This window comes from Astatotilapia calliptera, chromosome 4, assembly GCF_964374335.1.
Source record: "Astatotilapia calliptera chromosome 4, fAstCal68.1, whole genome shotgun sequence".
Taxonomy (NCBI): domain Eukaryota; kingdom Metazoa; phylum Chordata; class Actinopteri; order Cichliformes; family Cichlidae; genus Astatotilapia; species Astatotilapia calliptera.
In genome coordinates, this window is record NC_137425.1 from 8,159,937 (window position 1) to 8,179,677 (window position 19,741).

Consider the following 19,741-nt stretch of genomic DNA (forward strand, 5'->3'; position numbering starts at 1 on the left):
AATCACGGCTCGATTCCTTGACGTGCACGCGCAGAGTCACTAAGCTTTGAAGCAAGCTCACCACGTTTGTGTGAGTGTTTTGGAATTTGGGATGAGCATTTTAACATTTCTACAGTTTTAATGTCTCAGCAGACATTTTTGTCAAAATAAGCGCTCGTAACTAACTCACAAACTCTCTCTGCCAAGCAGGCTGCAGTCTCCACCAGAGGACGCTCCAGGAAGCCTATTAAAGAATCCAGAAACATGGAACATGGAATAAAATGAAACGTGGAAATAATACATAAAAATGTAAAAAAAATAATACATAAAAATGTAAAAAAAAATAATCTTAAAAAATCTTAAAACTACTATTTAAAATACAGCGATTTACTCTAGCTCATTTTAGTGAAGATACACTTTATGAATTTCTTTATCAGTACCCATATGGTTTATTGCAAAATCCAATAGAAAAAAGAAAATACACCAACTTTTGAGGTCAAAAATAAATAAAAATTCATTTAAACAACATCAAACGTGGTCAAAACTTTAAAACAAACGAATCTAGTGAGAAAGGAGTGGGTGTTTTATAAAAAATTAATACCTGGGCCCTTGAGCCCACACTGTACTGGGGGATTTCACTTACATGATTTGGTCCACTGGTTCCCACAGAGGGTAGGGTCACCGCTGATGAATACCAGTTCTTCTGGGTGATCTTTTTAACCCTATGATGAAACATTTCTGTCCTGATGTGAATGCACTCATTCAGATGACACACAGAGATACTGAATGGTTGGGTTGAATATAGAGATTGTATAAATCGCAAGTTCCACCATAATAATCAAAACACCAAATAAGGGGAATATCTTTTAGAAGAATAATGTTCAATCAGCAGCATGCAGCAGGGATCCAGAGACTTATAAAATCAATACCCCAGGCACACACTGAAGCTGTGCAGGCAGGATGCTGTGGCTCAACATCTTAAATACTGTGTAACTTATCCCTTGGCATTATATGGTGCCAAAATTTCATCATCTGTTAATTTCCTGAGGTGGTGCAGACTGGAGCATACAGGTCAGTCTTGCAGCAGAAACTGTATGATAATGACCAGATCTAGCCTCAGAAACACAGCGTCCTATAATTTCCTGGGTGGTTTTTGGATATTCAGGGCAATAAAGTACATTTCCACATTTATGTACTTATTGTAGTTTAAATTAGTATGCTTATGATGTGCATATGTACACTGTTTAATTATTTCATGGTTTGCAGTTAAAGCTAATGCCAGAACTCTTGCTCTTTTTTAATGTCATATTATCACTCTTCATCTAGCATGCAAGGATGACCTTCCCAACTCTCCCTTTCCTACTTATGCACTAATTTAGGGATAATCAGCAGGAACAACAGAGGACACTGAGTATTCAGTGCTCATTTACAATATACTTAATATTCACAAAGTAAACTGAAAATACTTTTGTCACACAGCCACATACATACCACAAACTGAGCATCTGCTGACATTTCTGAGGTCAGATGAGAAAACCTACAACAATGAGGGGTGTGACATTCAGTGTCAGACCAACTCACATCATCACTTGAGCTATAGCCCTTGAGCTGGGAAAAGCAGCCTCCTTTATAACCCACTAAGAAGGCAAATCAAATCATGTCCAATCTGTATATGAAGAGACGTGTGCAGCAGAGAGCATGACTTATGCTCAGATTTGTGAAATGTGGCCAGACTTATCAGTGCAAAAGCATCTCTATATCGCGAGCAGATTTGGTTCTATATTTGGGTGGTTATCTTTTACATGAATGCTGCATACTGTGGAGAAATTATTTCTGCTAAATCACAACACCCACGGGAGACACACACAAGATTATTGTGAACAGTATACAATCATCAGATGTGTTCAAAGGGTATGAAGGTCTGTAGAAATTAAAGTTTTCATTCAGGATGCCTGTGTTTCTACTCGGCCTGAGACCACAACGCACCACCCTACAGCTTCTTCTCAAGGACAGGTAGGATGTGGCAAGGGGATGAGAGAATGAAACGACTGCTGATATAAATAGGCAGTGACTTTTTTAAAGAGGAGGCTAGAGGCTTCTACCCCTTTCTTCCCCTTATTCGCTCGTTGCTCTCTCTCCTTTCCCTTCGCGATCTCTGAGGGTCATGTATTATGCATTCTCAGAAATTATTTAGCAAAAATCCTGCTTTTAAAAGCTTCCCCACCCACCCCGGCTGTCTCACTTTAATGTGAAAAGGCCTCAGACGACCGGTCTCCAAACTCAAGTGATAGTTCAAAAGAATTTCCAAGATGTGACCGCAGTCAGTCTTTTTAAAGGGGCATTATACACCCACATTAACTGTATGTTAGATTGAGCTGTGATATACTTCTTTACTCACTATGGGCATCAAGGCCCAATGAATTACCACATCAGAATCACGGGAACTAAATAAACATTATTTTGTTTGACTGAGAGTAAAATGAGCTAAAATAACTGTGAGCAAGAAAGAGAAATACAGAGCAGGCTGCATCAGCAGTTTTAAACATTGAAATGGCAGTGATGCTCTAAAATAACACCTTGTTGTTTTCTATTGAGGTTTGTTATAGTTTCCTGTGGCAGGATGTCAGCCATAGCTGTATACAGTAAGGCGCTGCTCCCTGCTGTTGCAGTAGCTGCCAGGTTCAGGCCAATGAAATCGCCGTTGCCGTACCTGCAAGCATCTAACGGCTCTCTCCTCCCTGAGTGCCGGGAGGAGTCGCCTTCTCAGAGATTTAAATGAAACCACAAGAGCAAGGCGTATATTAGTATATGGTGAGAAATGAGAACTCTAAATATCAGCGATGACTGTCTATAGAGGAAGTTCACGATGTTCACAGATGGGGAGTGGAGGGTGTGTCTTCCTGATCTTTGTCACCACTTCCTGTGCTAGCACATGTGATAATTGGTTAATCAGGAATCGAAACCACAAATAAAAGAATGAACATTAGAAACGCTTTTTAGAACTGTGCTTTTTTTTTTCTTTTTTTTTCTACACACTAATTGTGCACTTCCAATTGATTTTTTTAAGGACAAAGTCAAAAGAGAGATAAGTCAGATAACTAGCCAGCTGAAATGCCAATGACCAAGCTTCATGTCAACTACACACTACACAATCTTAAAGTGACGCTGTTGTGTTGACAAACTCATCAAACTGACAGATGGAAAAATAAACAGCTGGCAGCATATTTAAAACATGTTTGTGGTAGTTCCCACGACAGGGCGAGGAGAGACTGGGGCAAGTTAGGCAGAGGACCATTTGTGTTATTTTTGCCATGTATGTAGATGTTTCTTGCATATTTTCACACACTGTTCTGCAAAGTGAAGATTCTTTCTCCAGAGGTAAACAGCCAGCTTACATCTTACTGTATAGATAACTTGCACAGACTACAATGATTGCTAATTCATGACTACAACAATTATAGAAAGAGTACCATGTGTGCAGAAGTTTACATAAAATGCTAAAAATGGAAAATGTGGACTGTCAACTAGTTCAACTTTTTGACTAATGTTGCACTTGCTCACCCGAGGCAGCATGGATGTACAGCTTGCTGCTTCTTGTATCTCAGCTCTAAACATTTCTTGGTTAAGATTACTTCTCTACAACAACATCTTTTGATCTGCTACGAAGGCAGCGCTGTTGATGCCTGATCAGCTATCAGTTGCATCAGTGTGCGAGCTGAAGTGAATGATACACATCTTTTGGCTAGAATAAAGTCAACCTTAAAGTCGTCTTTGACGCCTGAGCTTCCGATGCATCATCAACTTCACTTTCACAATCTGAAGAACTGACTTCATTGCTCATGAAGAAGAGTTTCTTGCTCTGCGGTGATCTATTATCAGATGTGTTTCTCATCTTCAGTTCACTAGCCTTTACTATATGTCTATTTGTAGTGCTTGTCAAAACGTTGCAGATACCCATATCATTATGTGCATTGTAGGGATGTAGCAATTTGATGACCAGCTTTGTTCACAAAGTATTAAATCAGAAGATCATTAGATAATGACTCCTCTGAATAATGGGGGAAACTGAGCTCAATGTAACCCACTGACAGTGGCCTAATCTTGGCCCCATTTTGAGGACAATTTTTTATGATTTAATCTTAGACAGTAAATAATTGAAATACTCTTTGTACACAGCATAATGATTACGCTGCCTGATAATGTGAATAGAAGCAACAATGGACAAGAAAGTCTTTTACCTTATCAGGTGAAATCAACCCATGCAGTATTTTTTTTCTTTTGGCAATTCTGCTATGTGCTTCAAAAGAAAAAGCTGTACTTTTTATCCATCATAGGCACAAGACAAGAACCTCTTAAGACAGATTATTGAAAATGTGGATATGGATACAGGTTCTGAAGAGAACATCCTATATACATCAACAGCATGCATGCCAGGAGTGAATCAGACATCAGTGTACCAGGATCTTCAGAAATGGTATTCAGACAGGAAAAGGGCATGCTAACAGTAGCAAAGAAGTGAAGGTGACAGGGATGGAAGGGGCGGGATTACCAGAAGATAGGTTACCAAATATACATGACACCTAAAAATACCTGAATATCCCACAGGCCAATGGGAGCCATTATTTAGATGCAAAAAGATCTTTTGCACTATGACCATATTTGTATGTGAAAAGAAGCCAGCTCAGTGCTATGAATAAGACCCCAGCCATCAACACGTACACCTTTCCAGTGAAAAGATATCAGTCTGCATGAATAAGCTTTGTTAATAATCTACACTTTTTCAATTGAAATTTAGCAACAAGCACTGGCCGTTTTCTGATCCTGTGGACTCTGCTGACATCTAGTGGTGGCTCTTTATTTTGGTTCATAAAAGTTAGAATAAAGATAGAGATATTAAAGTACAGAATATGGCTAACAGCTGCTTCTTTGAAAAGTTTCTAGTTTTGTTTAATTTTAGCTGACTGTCCTCAAATGATTTGCTGTTAAAATCATGAATTCATGCTTTTTAATATATGTGTCATGAAATTTGTCATCCTCATGTTAGGCTCACTTAGGACATCACAGAAAGGAGACACAGTGACAATTTACAAGGTCAAGATTTATATATATATATATATTATGTCCTTAACTCAGAAAGTGTGCTAACTTATACCTATGTATAGTTACACAACTATAGATGGAAAATAAACTATCATCCTTTCATGAGCAGAGCAGAATCTACTTTTTGGGATTTCCTCACCTGGATGACTGAGCACACATCGAAGCATCAGGAGATAACCACACCTTAAAAGTATATTATTTTTCGGTTGACCTACAAAACAGTCTGCGCCCTCAAAACTGACATATCATATATATCTTATTACTTTCATTGCAAATGGACACAGCATAATTACTGTAGCCTAATTATAAAAGCATAATTTCATATATCTCACTTTCTCTATCTTCAGTATTTATTAATTTATTTAATTGTATCATTTTGGGGGGAATTCTTCTTCTGTACACCACTACAGTGAATTTGAAATCAAACAATATTGCATTATGCAGCCATTATAATGCCTAATTCCCTTAACTACGAGGTTCAGTACTAATTGGGTAAAATATAGTTTTTAAATAAGGATTGTTTTTTTCAATATTTGATAAAAAATCCTTTACAATTAATGACTGCCTGAAGACCACGATCAATGGTTATCATCAAATGCCGTGTCTTCTTTAACATGTTCTGCCGGGCCTTTGCTGCAGACGCCTCCAGTCAACGTTCAGTTTTGTCTACAGTAACTAAGCATGCTTCACTGGGTTGTGACTTCAAATAATATCCAATTTCTATCAATATCTGTCGGTTTTGCAGGATTTGGAAAACTAATCAGAAAGTAAAGCCCTGTACATTAAACTTATGGACCTACCTGCAGTTGTTCTATAGTCCCTTCTGTACTGTAAATTATTTTAGGCCCAATTTCTACAGGAAAACTTCTACTTGAGTCTGTTGAGTCTTCATATGCAAAATCAAGCCTTTGCGCTATAATAATAGTTTGTTTGTTTATTTGTTTAAATAAAAAGCAATAGAAAAAATGGGCAGAATGTGGTTAAGTTTTACTGAATTCCATGGAAAATAATGTATCTCTTATCTAGGCATGACACAAACCAGATAAGTGACAATTTAGCAAAAAACCACACAAAGCCACGTTTCCTGCCTCCACCAGATGGCAGAAACGAGCTGATATATAGATTCCCAGCATGTGAAATAATTTCCTTTCAAATAGAGGAAGACACCAGGGTGGATCTAGAGATACTTTCTTAGGGTGGCATGGAAATGAGATGGGGTGGCCAACTCAAAGCCATTTCTTTACACATTGGTGTTACATTCTGTAATATGTATCAAATACGGTTTAAATACAAATGCAGCAAGTATGCACATCATTCATATAGACATAGTCTATAACTTTCTTACTGGCTTTGGCCCAAATAATATTTCAGTTACATAAAAATGCCAAATTTGATTTTATGTACTGTATAGCCTATATAATAAATAAGCATGTAGCCAAATAAGTGTGAAATCCAGAAAGCTACACGTGAGATGGATCAGTAAAAAGTCTTTAGTAATAATCAAATTGTTACACCAAATGTCAGAAATCTGCACTTTCATGAAGAAACGGGTGTATTTTTCCAACAGAAATTTAAACCTCATTTTTCATGATTTACTGGGTTACGTAAGACTCACCTTCATAGCATTTCCAGTGTAACAATCAACCACCTGTGTTGAAATCTCAAATGTTATTGATTCAAATTGTGCTCAGGGACAATTAGAGGTGTCAGTTGCTGCTAAAAGCAAGAAAATAAAGCAATTTTGGTTGCTATGCAAATTATATTATGCAACATATTCAGTTTTAGTATCTATAAGTCAACGTTAATTGCAGCTAGGCTCAAAGTATTAATTCTAGCTTATTTTAATAACCAGTATTGTCATATGCAAAACTATGGTGGCACTGGGGATGGGACATTCTAGGCCTGCCCCAGATCAGGGGTGATCTGACTTTTGACAAATGGTCTATTATTTTTCCAATAAGCTTTCCGTTTCTATACTATTTAGAGTTGATCATTCAAAATAACTGAATGTGAATCTCATGTTTTAATTGTATTTATCGTTGGCCCAATGCCACGTATTTTTTCATTGTGCAATATGAAAAGCATTTTGAATTCTCCATGCTCCAGTTTGCAAGCCTGTTAACACCGTTGGAAAACAGCTTAACATCATTCAAAAGCTTCACAGGCAGTGTGGGTGAATTATAATTTATGGTAGGAAACAACTGCCTGGCGGAGAAACGTGTAAAACTTTAAATCACAGTGGTATGCTTCGTGCAATAGTCAATATATTCATGCAAATAGCTAGGCATGTACTTTTAAAGTACAGTTTTTTAGTCGTTTAATTCAATGTCAAGAATCAAGATTCTTTGGTGATGACTTCAGCTCACATTCTTAATCTGGCATAAATTACTTTGATTTGTTTTCTCCATATGGAAGGCCTCATCGAATATCGATTAGTCCATCACTTTGATATCATGTTGTACTGCATATTATTACATATTACTTGTTTTACTCTGTATATTTGCACATACAAAACATATTTAGCACAAGACATTTAAAATTCAAAGTATTCCTACAGATTGAATTCAAATTATTTATAAAACTTTATTTCCTTCTTTTCAACCCAACAGCTTTTTCGCTTGGAAAACTTCCAAGTCATAAACCCAAACCACAAACAGGGTACGTACATAAAACAGCACACAGCGCCATCTATATCGTTAAAAAATACACAGACTACAGTGAAACAAAGCTCAGAAGTGATGATAATGAGAGACATAGCACAAGACTGTCCATGTAGCTTGAGATTTCTAAAACAGGAAAGAAAGTGAGGCAAAAGAAAAAGTTTTGTTTTTTTTAAAAAAAGGAAAAGAAATATTTCAAATACTGTTGTGTTTACTGGACAAACACAGAACTACACCTTTAATTTCCAGTTGCCGTGCATCCTTTTTCAGTTGCTACTTATGGTCAACGGGGGACTTCTTATCTGACAGAGAGAGTATTGTACGGTCATGCAAAAGGTTACATTCAATTTGGGAGTGCCAGTGAAACAATAATAATAATAATAAAATACAATTAAGATAGAGAAAATAAATTCATATATTTCGTATACATAGATCTCTTCTTTTTGGCTTATACATCAGTTAAGCAAAGTGATTCATTCCTGAGATGCAAGACAATTATTTTTTATGTGTGTGTGGACGGGTGGGGGAAATCAAAAGTCAGGTAAAGAAACAGACTGACACAGTTCAACATCCTAGAATCCTAAACATGACCCAGCAGCTTGTGAGTATGTGCAAGCATTCGAAGTCTGCACTCGTTCATAGATGCAAAGAAAAAAAATTATATATATATATATATATATATATATATATATATATATATATATGCACTGAAAGGCAGAAAAGTCACAAGGGAGCAGAACAGCCTCAAATATTCAGGCATTAACAATCAGACGTGACACTTCATGATTCCGGTGTTTTCCAGGTGAGCAGTTTCAAGCATAAAAACAGCCAACAGAGTTAGCCTGTGCAGCAAGGGATCGTCTTCACAAAAAATAATGCAGATTAAAAGAAGAAAAACTTCTGACCGTACCTACTGGTGCGAATGTGGTGCAGAAAACAACAAGAGAATCATTAACAGAGACTGTCAGTGGAATAATGCGAGGTAGCACTGATGAGGGGCACAGAGGGACCTGAGAGGACAAGCAGGCAGCACTGGGTAGATGCTCAGATTTGCATTTCAGGTACAAACAGAAGAAAAAGTAGCCCTGTGAGAGCAAGGGAGGTACATAATTCTCCCCTCCTTTCAGCTGGTGAACAAATCAGAAACAAATACACCTTAAATTTGTGCATGTGTATCTTTGAAGCGTGTGTGCTGTCAGTGAGCAAAGAGTCACTCTGCTTTAGGTTAGTGTATATGGGTTTGAAAAAAAAAACTCTCCAGAGCAGTGACTCGGATTATGTTGTTGGGAGCAAAATCAAAACTTTTCATCAAAGTTTCTCTTTTTTCTTTCTTTTTTTTGTCAAAGGGCAAGTTCAATGTCACTAATAAAATACTAATAACCCATTTACAAAGAAGAAAATATAAAATAAAAACATTCAACTTCTAAAATAACTTCATACAGTAGCATATTTAAAAAAAAAAATCAGTTTAAAATCAATTGAAAATGCATGCACTATGTGAGTGACCATTACTTCTTTTTCATAACATTGTAACATTAGAGGTTTTGCATTATATTTTCTTTTACAAACACTGATTACACAAATAAAAACAATATGAAGTCACTGGCATGCATGTTTTCATGCTGGAAAGCAAAAAAAAAAAAAAAAAAAAAAAAATCACAACCATTATGAACATTTCACATTATAGCAATCTGAAAAAAAATGAGAGAGACCAATGGAATTAAACCATGTCGATGTGAGTAGGGCAAGTTGCTGGGCAGGGCTCATTTGGTTTTGTTGCGAGTTAAACGGTCAAAGGTCACGACTGCTGGCCACTCCACTGGTTCTCTACAGGCCGCCGGAGAAGCTCTTCTACATGCCTCGCTACGTCCATGGTGTCATCTAGGTCAAAGTCTCCATCTGCATCCAACATAGAGTCAGCCCTGCCACAGGAAATAGATAGAGGCCACTCACACAAGCTTTCGGCATAACGGCAATCAAACAGCAGGAGATACAAGAAACTCCTTGCACGCACAAAATTGGGACACGGAAAAATGTTGTAAACTCACATAGCTGGATATATGCCATAGGCGTGAGGGTGACTGACAGGTGCTGGAGAGGCACCTTGATCCATGTAAGTTGGATTCCCACTTGCTGGGTCTGGATTGGCTGTGGCAAACCTGAAAACAACCAAAACACCACATTTTGGTAATGAACAAAGTACATATACATCTCTGAATGTATCTACACATAGACACAAGGAAAAAAAAAAGAAAAGAAAACAACAACCCCCCATGAGCCTGTGTTCAGTAGTTGCCTAAGCAACGATCCTCAGCATGATTTTCAGGCCTTCTTGTATCATTATGGCCGTTTTCCATATCTGCAGGTGAACCAACTGTGGAGAAAGGCAGGGAGCGTGCCTTGCTAACTAACAAGCCTAACTCTTATGATCAGCGGAAGACGAGCTCGCGCAGGAACCCAGGCCGCGCTTAATTGGCCTCCTCCAACTGTAACAGCTAGCTAATAGCTGATCTGAATTCATGGCCCAGTATTTTGTGATTAACTCTAAATTGTGCTTTACAGAATAAAATGCTGGGTGGATGACAACGAGAAAAGAATGGAGAGGAAACGGTGATGGAAGGACACGAGAAAAAGAAAGAACAGGAAGCCGGACACTTACTCAGGCACAACTTGTTTGATCTGTGGTTTCACGTAACCGTCAACTGCTTTAGCTTTGAAACAGACAAGCACAGGCAGACAGAATAAGTAATGGCTCGATGTGATCATCATTCAGTAATGACGGCTTCGCAGCTGTGAGATTCAAATTTGAAAGTAACAGTGTGCTCAGAAGGACGCTTACAGAGAGGCGGAGTGTAGTATTTGGAGAAAACCTCATCCTTGGGTCTGTCAGGGTAGAGGAATAGAAGGTGGTTGAGATCACTAATGCGGTCAGCCAGAGAGCGAATGGTAAAGTCTTTGGTTGTGTAGGGCATAAGGTTCCAAACCATTCTTTCACCTGCGAAAAAAAACAGCAACAAAAGAAAAACTGAATGGGATTCCTTTATTTCTCTGTGGCTTCTGTGCTTGTTAGAAAGAGGCCCGTCTGATGAACGGTGTGGTTTAAAAAACAAAAATGGAGAAATTTTGTGTTTTGCATGCTTTACCTGCTTTGTTAGGATTTTCTGCCACCCAGGCAATTGTAATTCCTCCAATTTCAGAATCACTAAAGCGCAGGAGGAAGGTACCGTTGGGTTTAGACATGAGCATATCCTGAGCTTGCTGCTTGTTCACAAAGCCCAGGATGGCTCTAAAAATAGAGGAAGAGAGACATTAATAAAAAAAAAATTTAAAAAATAAAATAAAAATTGTGCCTCGTTCTTGTCCCTCCTCATTTTGAATCTTTTGAAACTGAACAAAAACCCTCAGCAGTTTCCTTACCCATCATTCCAGTGTGGTTTCAGATGCTTTTTTGTGAGTTCCATCACACCATCAAACCACTGCCAAAATGTGAAGTTCCTCCCTGGCAAGCTTTCCTGTAAAGGGGCATAGTTTGGGGAAATTTTTTTTTAAAAACACATGAAAAACAAACAAAAAAAAAAAAAAACCCCAGACTGAACTGACAACTGTTAAAATGTTTTTAGATGACCCAATTCAGTCTATAATAATGAAAATCTCCTCAACCGCTGACAGTAATCACAGTTCTCTTTATGATTTTAAAATTTGTGCAGCTGTACACGTCTCTGGGTAAAGTTCTGCATATTTCTATAACCTATACTTACATCTCTGGAGCGATTAAAACTTAATGTTCCTGTAATCTAATAAGACCCGTGGCCTGTGGTGAATCTGAGTGCATTTTCTGAATCACAAGCTACTTAGAAGCAGAAAATGAGGCTTTCAGCATTTTTTTTTCCTGTGCGGATAAACAAGCCCATTAAACCGACCTACACTTAGGTGGGTAAGTATTTGGACAATGACACAATTTTTGTCATATTACCACTGTGCACCAGCACAGTAGGTTTTAGATAAAACAATCAAGATTTGACTGAAGTCTTTCATGTTGAATTAAAGGAGTTTAACAAAACATATTGCATTAACTAATTAGGAAGTACAGCAATTTTGATATATAGTCGCTCATTTTCAGAGGTTCAGTTATATCAGAGATAAATTTATTAAACCCCTTGAACTGCTGCAAATGGAGCAAGAAATATTTCTATGTATGAATAACAGCGCAATAGTAAATCCTTTCATGAAGAACAAGTATGTGGTTCAAATGACTAACTGAACTTTGCCTGCAGGCGTTTTAAAAATGCATGAAGTGCAGCACGACAGAAATCTATACTTTCAAGCTAAAACAGATATATGGAATACTCTTCAGCTGTGTGCATGTATAGAGACAAACAGGATCATGAGTAAGAAAGAGGCCGTTTCTAACCCTGTTAAACTGTGACCAGGTCATAGTCATGCTCCGGTAGTCATCAGGGTTGTTGCTGGAGCTGCTGAAGGCTTTTTGAGCCAGAAATACCAAGTTCTCCTCCGACAGACCTCGATTACTTTGCACCTCTGCCTTGTACTTCATGTTGATGACCTCACACAGCTGAGGCCAAAGCACCTTATCTGGCACGAGGAAAGGCACCCGGCCCTGCAACACACGAAGAAAACGGCAAAGAATTTTCACTCACATCACACAGACACAAAACATAAGTGACACACACGTTATGCCTTTGCATAAACATTTTTTTTTAAAGAAAAAAAAATTTAATATTTAATAATTGCATTAAAAACCTAAATTTAAAACAGATTTAAACATGCATTTGTGTTTCAGTTCCGGGCTGCACGTGTTACATTACATCTAAAGAACTAGCAATTATTTTGTAAGAGCTAAACTATTTAAACATGTGCACACTTCAGAAATATTTGATTCAAGGCCTTTCTCAGTTAACGCAGTACTTCTGCATTAGGATACAAAAATATCACTAAGCTGAATAATTATTTAATGCTTGTTCCAGGAAGGTTTGCATTGCATGCAATATCTCTGAAACATTTACGTACCGGCTCTGCAAAAGCGTTGTCCCACAATACAGTTGCAGTGGCATTATTGTCTTGGCTACCATGAACAATCACCACTACAGGAAGTGATAATGTCTGTTCAGAGAAAGAAAGGAGGAAATTGCAAAAGTAAATAATGCACTTACAGCACAATAAAACATTTCTTGCATTTCATACATTTTTTTTTTAAACATGATAAAAACAACAGGGAAAAAGACAGAAGGAACAAGTGGGAGTACTCGAGCCAGATTCTTACTTGCAGCATGTGCATGCACGCACACACATGCATATATATATAGTTCTTTTTTTTAAGTGTGATTTAAAGTATAGTGTTTTTTATTCATTAATTTGCCTACATCCTCTTACCTTCACTTGAAAGACAAGCTCATTGCTTCCAACACTAAACTGGGACTCAAACAGAATGGTGAATTTCTCTTCTGTGACAGATTCTGCTCCTCGTCTGTCCGATCGCTTGATCCTCTTTAAAGACTGCATGATAAATGATGTGCAAGAACAAATGGTATGTATTAACTACGCAGTTAGGCTTATAAGCGTCACACACAGTCAGTACATGCATGCAGATTATCGGGATCATATGTGAATAATCCTTGGAGGGCTCTGGAGATTGTTGCTAACAACATTAGTGACGAAGAGAACTTCACTGAAGCTGCAGGCCGATCCTCCAAAGGACTACTGTTCACAATTTTAATCCAAGGGAAAAAATGCTATATGGGACATAATGATTGGCAATTACTTCCCTTATATAAGCGGCTGAGCAACTCTCCTGTATAGACCCAAGACAATCACATATTTACCTGTTTCGGGTATAGTGCAGCAAAAGAAGGCAAATAGCAAGGCGCTATTATTTTAGATTAAATGTTAAGAGACTTTTTGTATAGAAGGAACAATGGCAATACTACTTCAGCTTTATGGTTTTTTTTTATTTTTATTTTTTACATGGAAATAATAATCTTCACTAATAGCTCATACTTACCATGTTCCTGAAGTGGGCGCTCAGAGTGCCCGTAGTCTGGTGGTACTCCATCACACAGTTATTGTTAAGAATTTCACCACTGCTATCACTGAAACACAGAGACAATAAAGTTAGATGTTATCTACAAATGCATGTTTACACAGCAGGAGCTTTTTGTTTTGTATGGAGGGAGTGGTTGGTAGGTGTGTGTGTGTAGGGGGGGTATTGCGTGCATAATTGGCAGGTTTAACTACCACCATTAGTCTTCTCTAAACACTAAACACAAGTATGGCAGGTTCAGGGCTGTTTTCTTGTTGTCTTTCCTTGTAGCCTGCATGTTTTTATTTCTTCCTGGAAATTAGTGGGTGGAGACAACCTGGATAGAAACCACACCTGAGCAAGTTGGGCTCAGGAGACTATTAAGCTGCCTAGCAAGACCATCTTGCTCACTTTCTATCTCTTCGATTTCCTCACTAACCGGCGGAGCTATGTCGTGCTTTTTGGTTTTACATTCATTCACTACTCACTTCCTCAGACACTGCCTACATACTAAATTACTGACATGCGCACACTGCTGGTTTGTTGAATTGGTTTGTTAAATGCAGTTACGGGACAAAACGCTTAGCATTACTAGACTACACTTCATGTGGCGTCCCTCTTTAGTCACATGCTTTTGAGCGAGACGTTGTGGCAGAAGTCTCTCGACAAGTGGTTTAGATGAGACGCAGCAGATGTATGTAGATTTGCTCTGTAGATTTTGCTAAGATGTAGCCGCTCAGCCACTTTCCCACTAGCTGCCTGGCAGACCTACAGTCTTGTAAGGTTTCTATTAGTTAGGAGGAATGTGGAACGAGGCTGTGGAACAGGCTAAATGCGGATTCTGTGTCCACACCATAGATTCCTCTTAGACATTGTTCAAGTTCCAGCCATGTTTCTGTGGTGAGGTCTCGGAACACACTAGGCCAGAGTTCACCATGGGATCTCGTAATCTCGGAAGAAAACCAAACCGCTTATCTTAATTGCGCTATGGTAACTTATTGCAGTGTTATCTCTCTCTCTGTCAAGGAAGATGGAATGCGAAAAGTTGAGCGTTTAAAAAAAAGGGGATGTATGTATATGCTGTATGAATGTGTGAATGAAGCATGTTGTATAAAGCTCTTTGAATGACCAGCAGAAAAGCACTAGTCCATTTGCACCAATGCACCAAACTTACTTTCTTGTGTTTTCATTTTTCAAGAGGGCCTTGGCTTGCTGTTCACTGATGATGGTAGCTTTGACTTGTGGGGGATTCATGTGTACGTTCAGCTTGCCTCCCACTAGAAGGCGCACTGTAGCGGCAAACTTAGTTTGGGTTTTAAGGACCTGTGGAGGTTGTTTCTCAATGATGAATGTGCTGTGGATAGAAGAGTGACAGTTAGAGTGTGACAAATGTCTTTATCATCAGATACCTACTGCCACTATATGCACATCTTAAAGCGACATCCAACCACCCGTCCATTTAATTAACGGGTTCTCAAATAACAGCTCTGGTAGTATGTATCAGTGTCACATGAACAACCAACAGTGTACGTGAGGAAATCTTGGGGTTTGCAAATATGTCAGTGTCAAATTCCATCTGTTCCAAGCAAAAGCAAAATAGATCAGTATCATTGTTGTTTAGTGAACTTTAGTACAGCTGCACAGGTTATTGCAGATTATAAGCTCTACTTCGGTCTTAAATTGTTGCTGAGTATTTGCAGCTTCAACTGAAACAATTGTTTAGGAAACAGTTAACTTTCCATTCCAGTTGTGCAGGTTATGTACACAATTTTCAACTGTGGATTTTTTTAAGCTTTTTGCTTTCGTTCTGTAGCAAGAAGACTGACAACTTTGAGAATGTGCACTAAAAAGTCACTTGTCCTATAACTAAGCTTATAGTCTACTCACTGAAACTGTTTCAATAAAAGATAAAACAGGCTTAAAGCATAAAAAAAGACAGCATGAATGATTTATGATGTAAAACATGTTAAAAGTATTTGGTGTTGAATGTTGCAAACTCTGTCCTAAAAATGAAACTTCACAAGGTGAAAATGACCTTATTTGTAACTGTTCCCACTAATAGAGGTCAACAACAGGTCTCTTATGAAATTATTCTTTTGCTTTTACTGTCTGTTGTGTGATTGGCCCAATAACACAACCTAATGATTACTTTGAGCTGAGAAGCAACTTAAAAGCAAACGCACCCTACTTAAGCTGCATGACCATGAACTTGTAATATGTTTTTAATAGCCAAGACAGCGTATTTTGACACATGCGAGGAAGTAGTGTAGGCCTTGGAAAGGTTGCCAGTCCATCACAGGGTTAACAGAGAGACCGGTAAGCATTAAGAGTCACATCCACACCTGCTGCCAGTTAACCTACAAGCATAGGGCTGTTCGATATAACGATATATATCGGATGATGATATAAAAACATCTATCGTTTCATTTTACGCTATCGTTTGTTTCGTGGTGTCGCAAAATAAACTGTTTACGGCAATATTTTTTCATCGTTCTGATGGTCACTGCAGTGGTTATATTAATTTCTTAAAGTTCTCTCTTTCTCTTATATGTAAATAACCACACTACTGACGGACAAGCGCCTGTTTTATGCGTTGTCGTTAGCAACAACGACGGGAACACCTTCGCGTGTCCGCTTGTTTATGTTCCACGTAAACCTTTCACAATAAAGCTCAAGATCCTGTTGAGACTTTTCAAAATAAACTGAATCACGTGAAAGAGCAGATTATTTATGGATGAGAAGTAAAGAAGAGCCGCCAGGTGCTAAAAAATAAACCTTAGACTCAAACGTTAGAACAGGCAACCCGCAGCACGCCGTGTAATAAATACAAAGAAAACAGCATTACAACTTATGTCTAAAAATGTATAGTTTCGTGCATCGGTTAAAACACTTGACTCCGGGTAAAGGACGTGCAGCTGGAAACACTTCACGCAAGTCGAGCTGCCCGAGATTCACAGAATTTACAGAAAATGTTAAATATTATTTTTTTGTGATTTATATCGTTATTATCGTTTATATCGGACGATAGAACTCTTATATCGGGATATGAGATTTTGGTCATATCGCACAGCCCTATACAAGCATATCTTTAGACTGTGGGAAACTGTGAGAAACACTTAAGCATGCAGAGAAAAGAAGGGACGAAGAACATGCGAACTATGCAAACGAGTCAATGATCTAAAGCTAGAAAGACTGGTATCGCTGTAGTTTAGTGAACTTTAGTGAAAGGCAGAGTTGAACAAATATTAGGAGATCAGTAACCTCACTGCAGCAGAACCTGTTATGTATGTGCACTCTACGGCATTAATTGTTTAAGGAAAAAGTTTTAAGCATATAAAGCATGGAGCATGTTTTATGATAGGGTAATGATGGGGTAATGTTCAGCGAACTGTTTTGTTTTGTTAATAAAAACTCCAAACTCTTTATGCTCTAATGACCTGCAGGCTTGAGAACATTAACCTTTCAAAATGACCTTTATTGCTGCCTTGCGCACTATTTGAAGGTCATGTAAGTAATCGCTTTCAAGTTAACCGACAGGGTTAACAATTACTTTCTTCTTAAAGAGTTGGTGCTTCTTTTGTATGGCGGTGTAGCCGTTTTCTGATTTCCACATTAACATTAAAGAGACCAAGAAGTGAGATAACAGCAGAATCAGCGTAATGATTAATCCTGCAGGCTCAGAGGAAGCTTGAAAGCAAACAAATACTGCTGAACTAAGTGGTTATGAGAAGACCGCACTTTGCAATTGCCAGTGTGAAACCTCCCGGGGCTCCTAGGGAGTAAAGATAGGAGGAAACATAATCTGCATTTATATTGTGCTTGATAGCTGTGCATTACTGTCTTGTTTCAGACTTGTCTGTGGCCAGTCAAAAATCGTTGTGACAATGACATGACTTCTTAGTGGGTTATGGGTCCCTGCAGGGAATCTACTAGGAAAGCGAGAGAGGACACTGTCACAAACTTCAGAATACTTCTTGTTCAGAGATGCTGGATGACTAAAAGATACTGGCATATGTGCATTTGGGGCTTAAAATAATGGACTAAAACAAGTTCCCTGTGCACTTCCTTCCCTTTAAGCTCTCGAACACTGTATGCTTTTTGTTTCTGCATATCTGTATAGTTGCATTCTTTGTCTCTGGGTTCGTACATATTTCATGAAATCTAAAACGCAAATGCTCAGTGCATTGCTTTCACACTCATTATTCTGTATTACATAAAGTCAAATCCTAAATTTAATCTAACTTTTAAGGTATAATCCCCATAGGTTACAGTAACTGAAACCCCACTTTTTGACTTTTGTTTATGCAGTTTAATACAGTGTACAGTGTACTTGTCTATGTGGGAGTGTGGGAGTCATTATTGGGGGCAGTTAGCCAAAGTCCATAATGGAAAATTCCCTTTACCACCCAGACTCTAGCACTATGGATCGAGGTTATTGTAATATCTGATATTGGTAACAGCTATGCAGCTTAAATTGTGCAAGGGCTACCCTGAGAAAAGAGGTATTGATGGTGGATTATTGATGTCTACAGTTACCAGTGCTATGTGTATTAATGTACCTCCACACTATCGCATTATCGGATACCATAGAACAGTCCATCCACCTATTCACTTTTCACTATTTAACTGGTTGCAGTAATCTAATCTAAGCAGAGATGCTGAGACACCCCTCCCTTCAGCCACCGCCTCCTCCTCTTCAGAGACATTTATGTTCCAGCTCTCTACAGCATGTTTTGTGTTTGCCCTGGGATCCTCTCCTAGTGGGGCATGCCCAAAATACCTCAAAAAGAGGGTATCTAGAAGACATGTCTGACATATCTAAGGGCAGCCCAAACACCCCTTGAAGGAAGGTTATGTGTGTCACTACCAATAGCTTGTGGCCATAGGTCAGGGAAGGAAAGCAGACTGTCCAGCAAAGCTTTGCCTTCTGCTCAGCTCTCTTTACCACAACAGGCTGCGGCAGCATCAGGATTATAGCTTAAGTACAAGGTAAAGAGCTCTCATGTTTCCTTTAACACTCACACAATAAGTGTAAGAGAGAGACAAGAAAACCCAAACTTTAACAAAATTTTTGCATGTGGATTGAATTACATTATTTGATGGATAATTTTGAATGTGGGAGTAATTTCATTTTACAAATAGATGACATCTCTCACTCCATTGACCACAATACCAGTTGCACAAGTAGACCTGCCCTTTCATTGCCCTTTTTGCACTCAGTAACCTGAGTGCATAAAAGGCAATTCCTCAATGTGCAAAAAAGATCCACCCACCGCCTACACTGGCCTACACTGGCCTACACTCACAAAATAAATTAAAGTTGTAGATAAGATTAATGTGCCATTTATGACCCCTCATTGATGTTCCCTCAGTGTTCGTATTTGAGTATGCAGAGTGGAGATTTATGGGTATTCAACAAATGCAGACGTGATTGCATAAAGTCCAAAAAATATCACATAGCCTGAGTGTAAACATGGCGTGTAGTCGTTTAATGCTGCCTGGTTAAAAATCCGACTTGAGCAGACAGAGATCATATGTATGGTTTTTAACACTTCAGAGCTCTGTAATGGCTACTGTCTTCTTCACGGCTGGAGTTAAGGACCAACAGCAAGACAAACACGAACAAGAGCTGCGCACATTAGTGGTTCCACATATTTCTAACATATTCCCCCCCAACCCCCCGACTCCTAGTGAGCTGCACAGCTCTACATAAAACCTGCAGACAACACATAAGCATGCCAGGTGCTGCAGCCTTTGATGTGTAGAAAAACTTGAAACACACAAACACACCTGGTGACCAGTGTTGAAATGATATCTGTGATAGTACTGTTGAGTTCGTTGAGGAGCTCTTCAATAGGTCCAGGGATAGGCAGCTGCTGTCTGAGATGCTCGGCCCTCCGAATCTGTTGCCTGTTTTGCCAAATCGTTTCCGCGAGCTTCTCACACCTGGCACCAATCCAGCCAC

At 38.7% G+C, this 19,741-nt stretch overlaps 1 protein-coding gene across 1 annotated transcript in view; it reads right to left on the bottom strand.

Moving 5' to 3' along the window:
* Nucleotides 1-19,741, bottom strand: part of stat5a (signal transducer and activator of transcription 5a) — a 99,052-nt gene that overhangs the window by 73,456 nt on the left and 5,855 nt on the right. Inside the window, 14 exon segments of the mRNA XM_080300665.1 lie at nt 170-223; nt 8,696-9,015; nt 9,542-9,661; nt 9,788-9,898; nt 10,399-10,450; nt 10,579-10,734; nt 10,883-11,025; nt 11,157-11,251; nt 12,151-12,357; nt 12,768-12,860; nt 13,131-13,253; nt 13,759-13,846; nt 14,951-15,130; nt 19,567-19,722. Of these exon segments, the coding sequence (XP_080156791.1) occupies nt 170-223; nt 8,696-9,015; nt 9,542-9,661; nt 9,788-9,898; nt 10,399-10,450; nt 10,579-10,734; nt 10,883-11,025; nt 11,157-11,251; nt 12,151-12,357; nt 12,768-12,860; nt 13,131-13,253; nt 13,759-13,846; nt 14,951-15,130; nt 19,567-19,722 (1,898 nt within the window).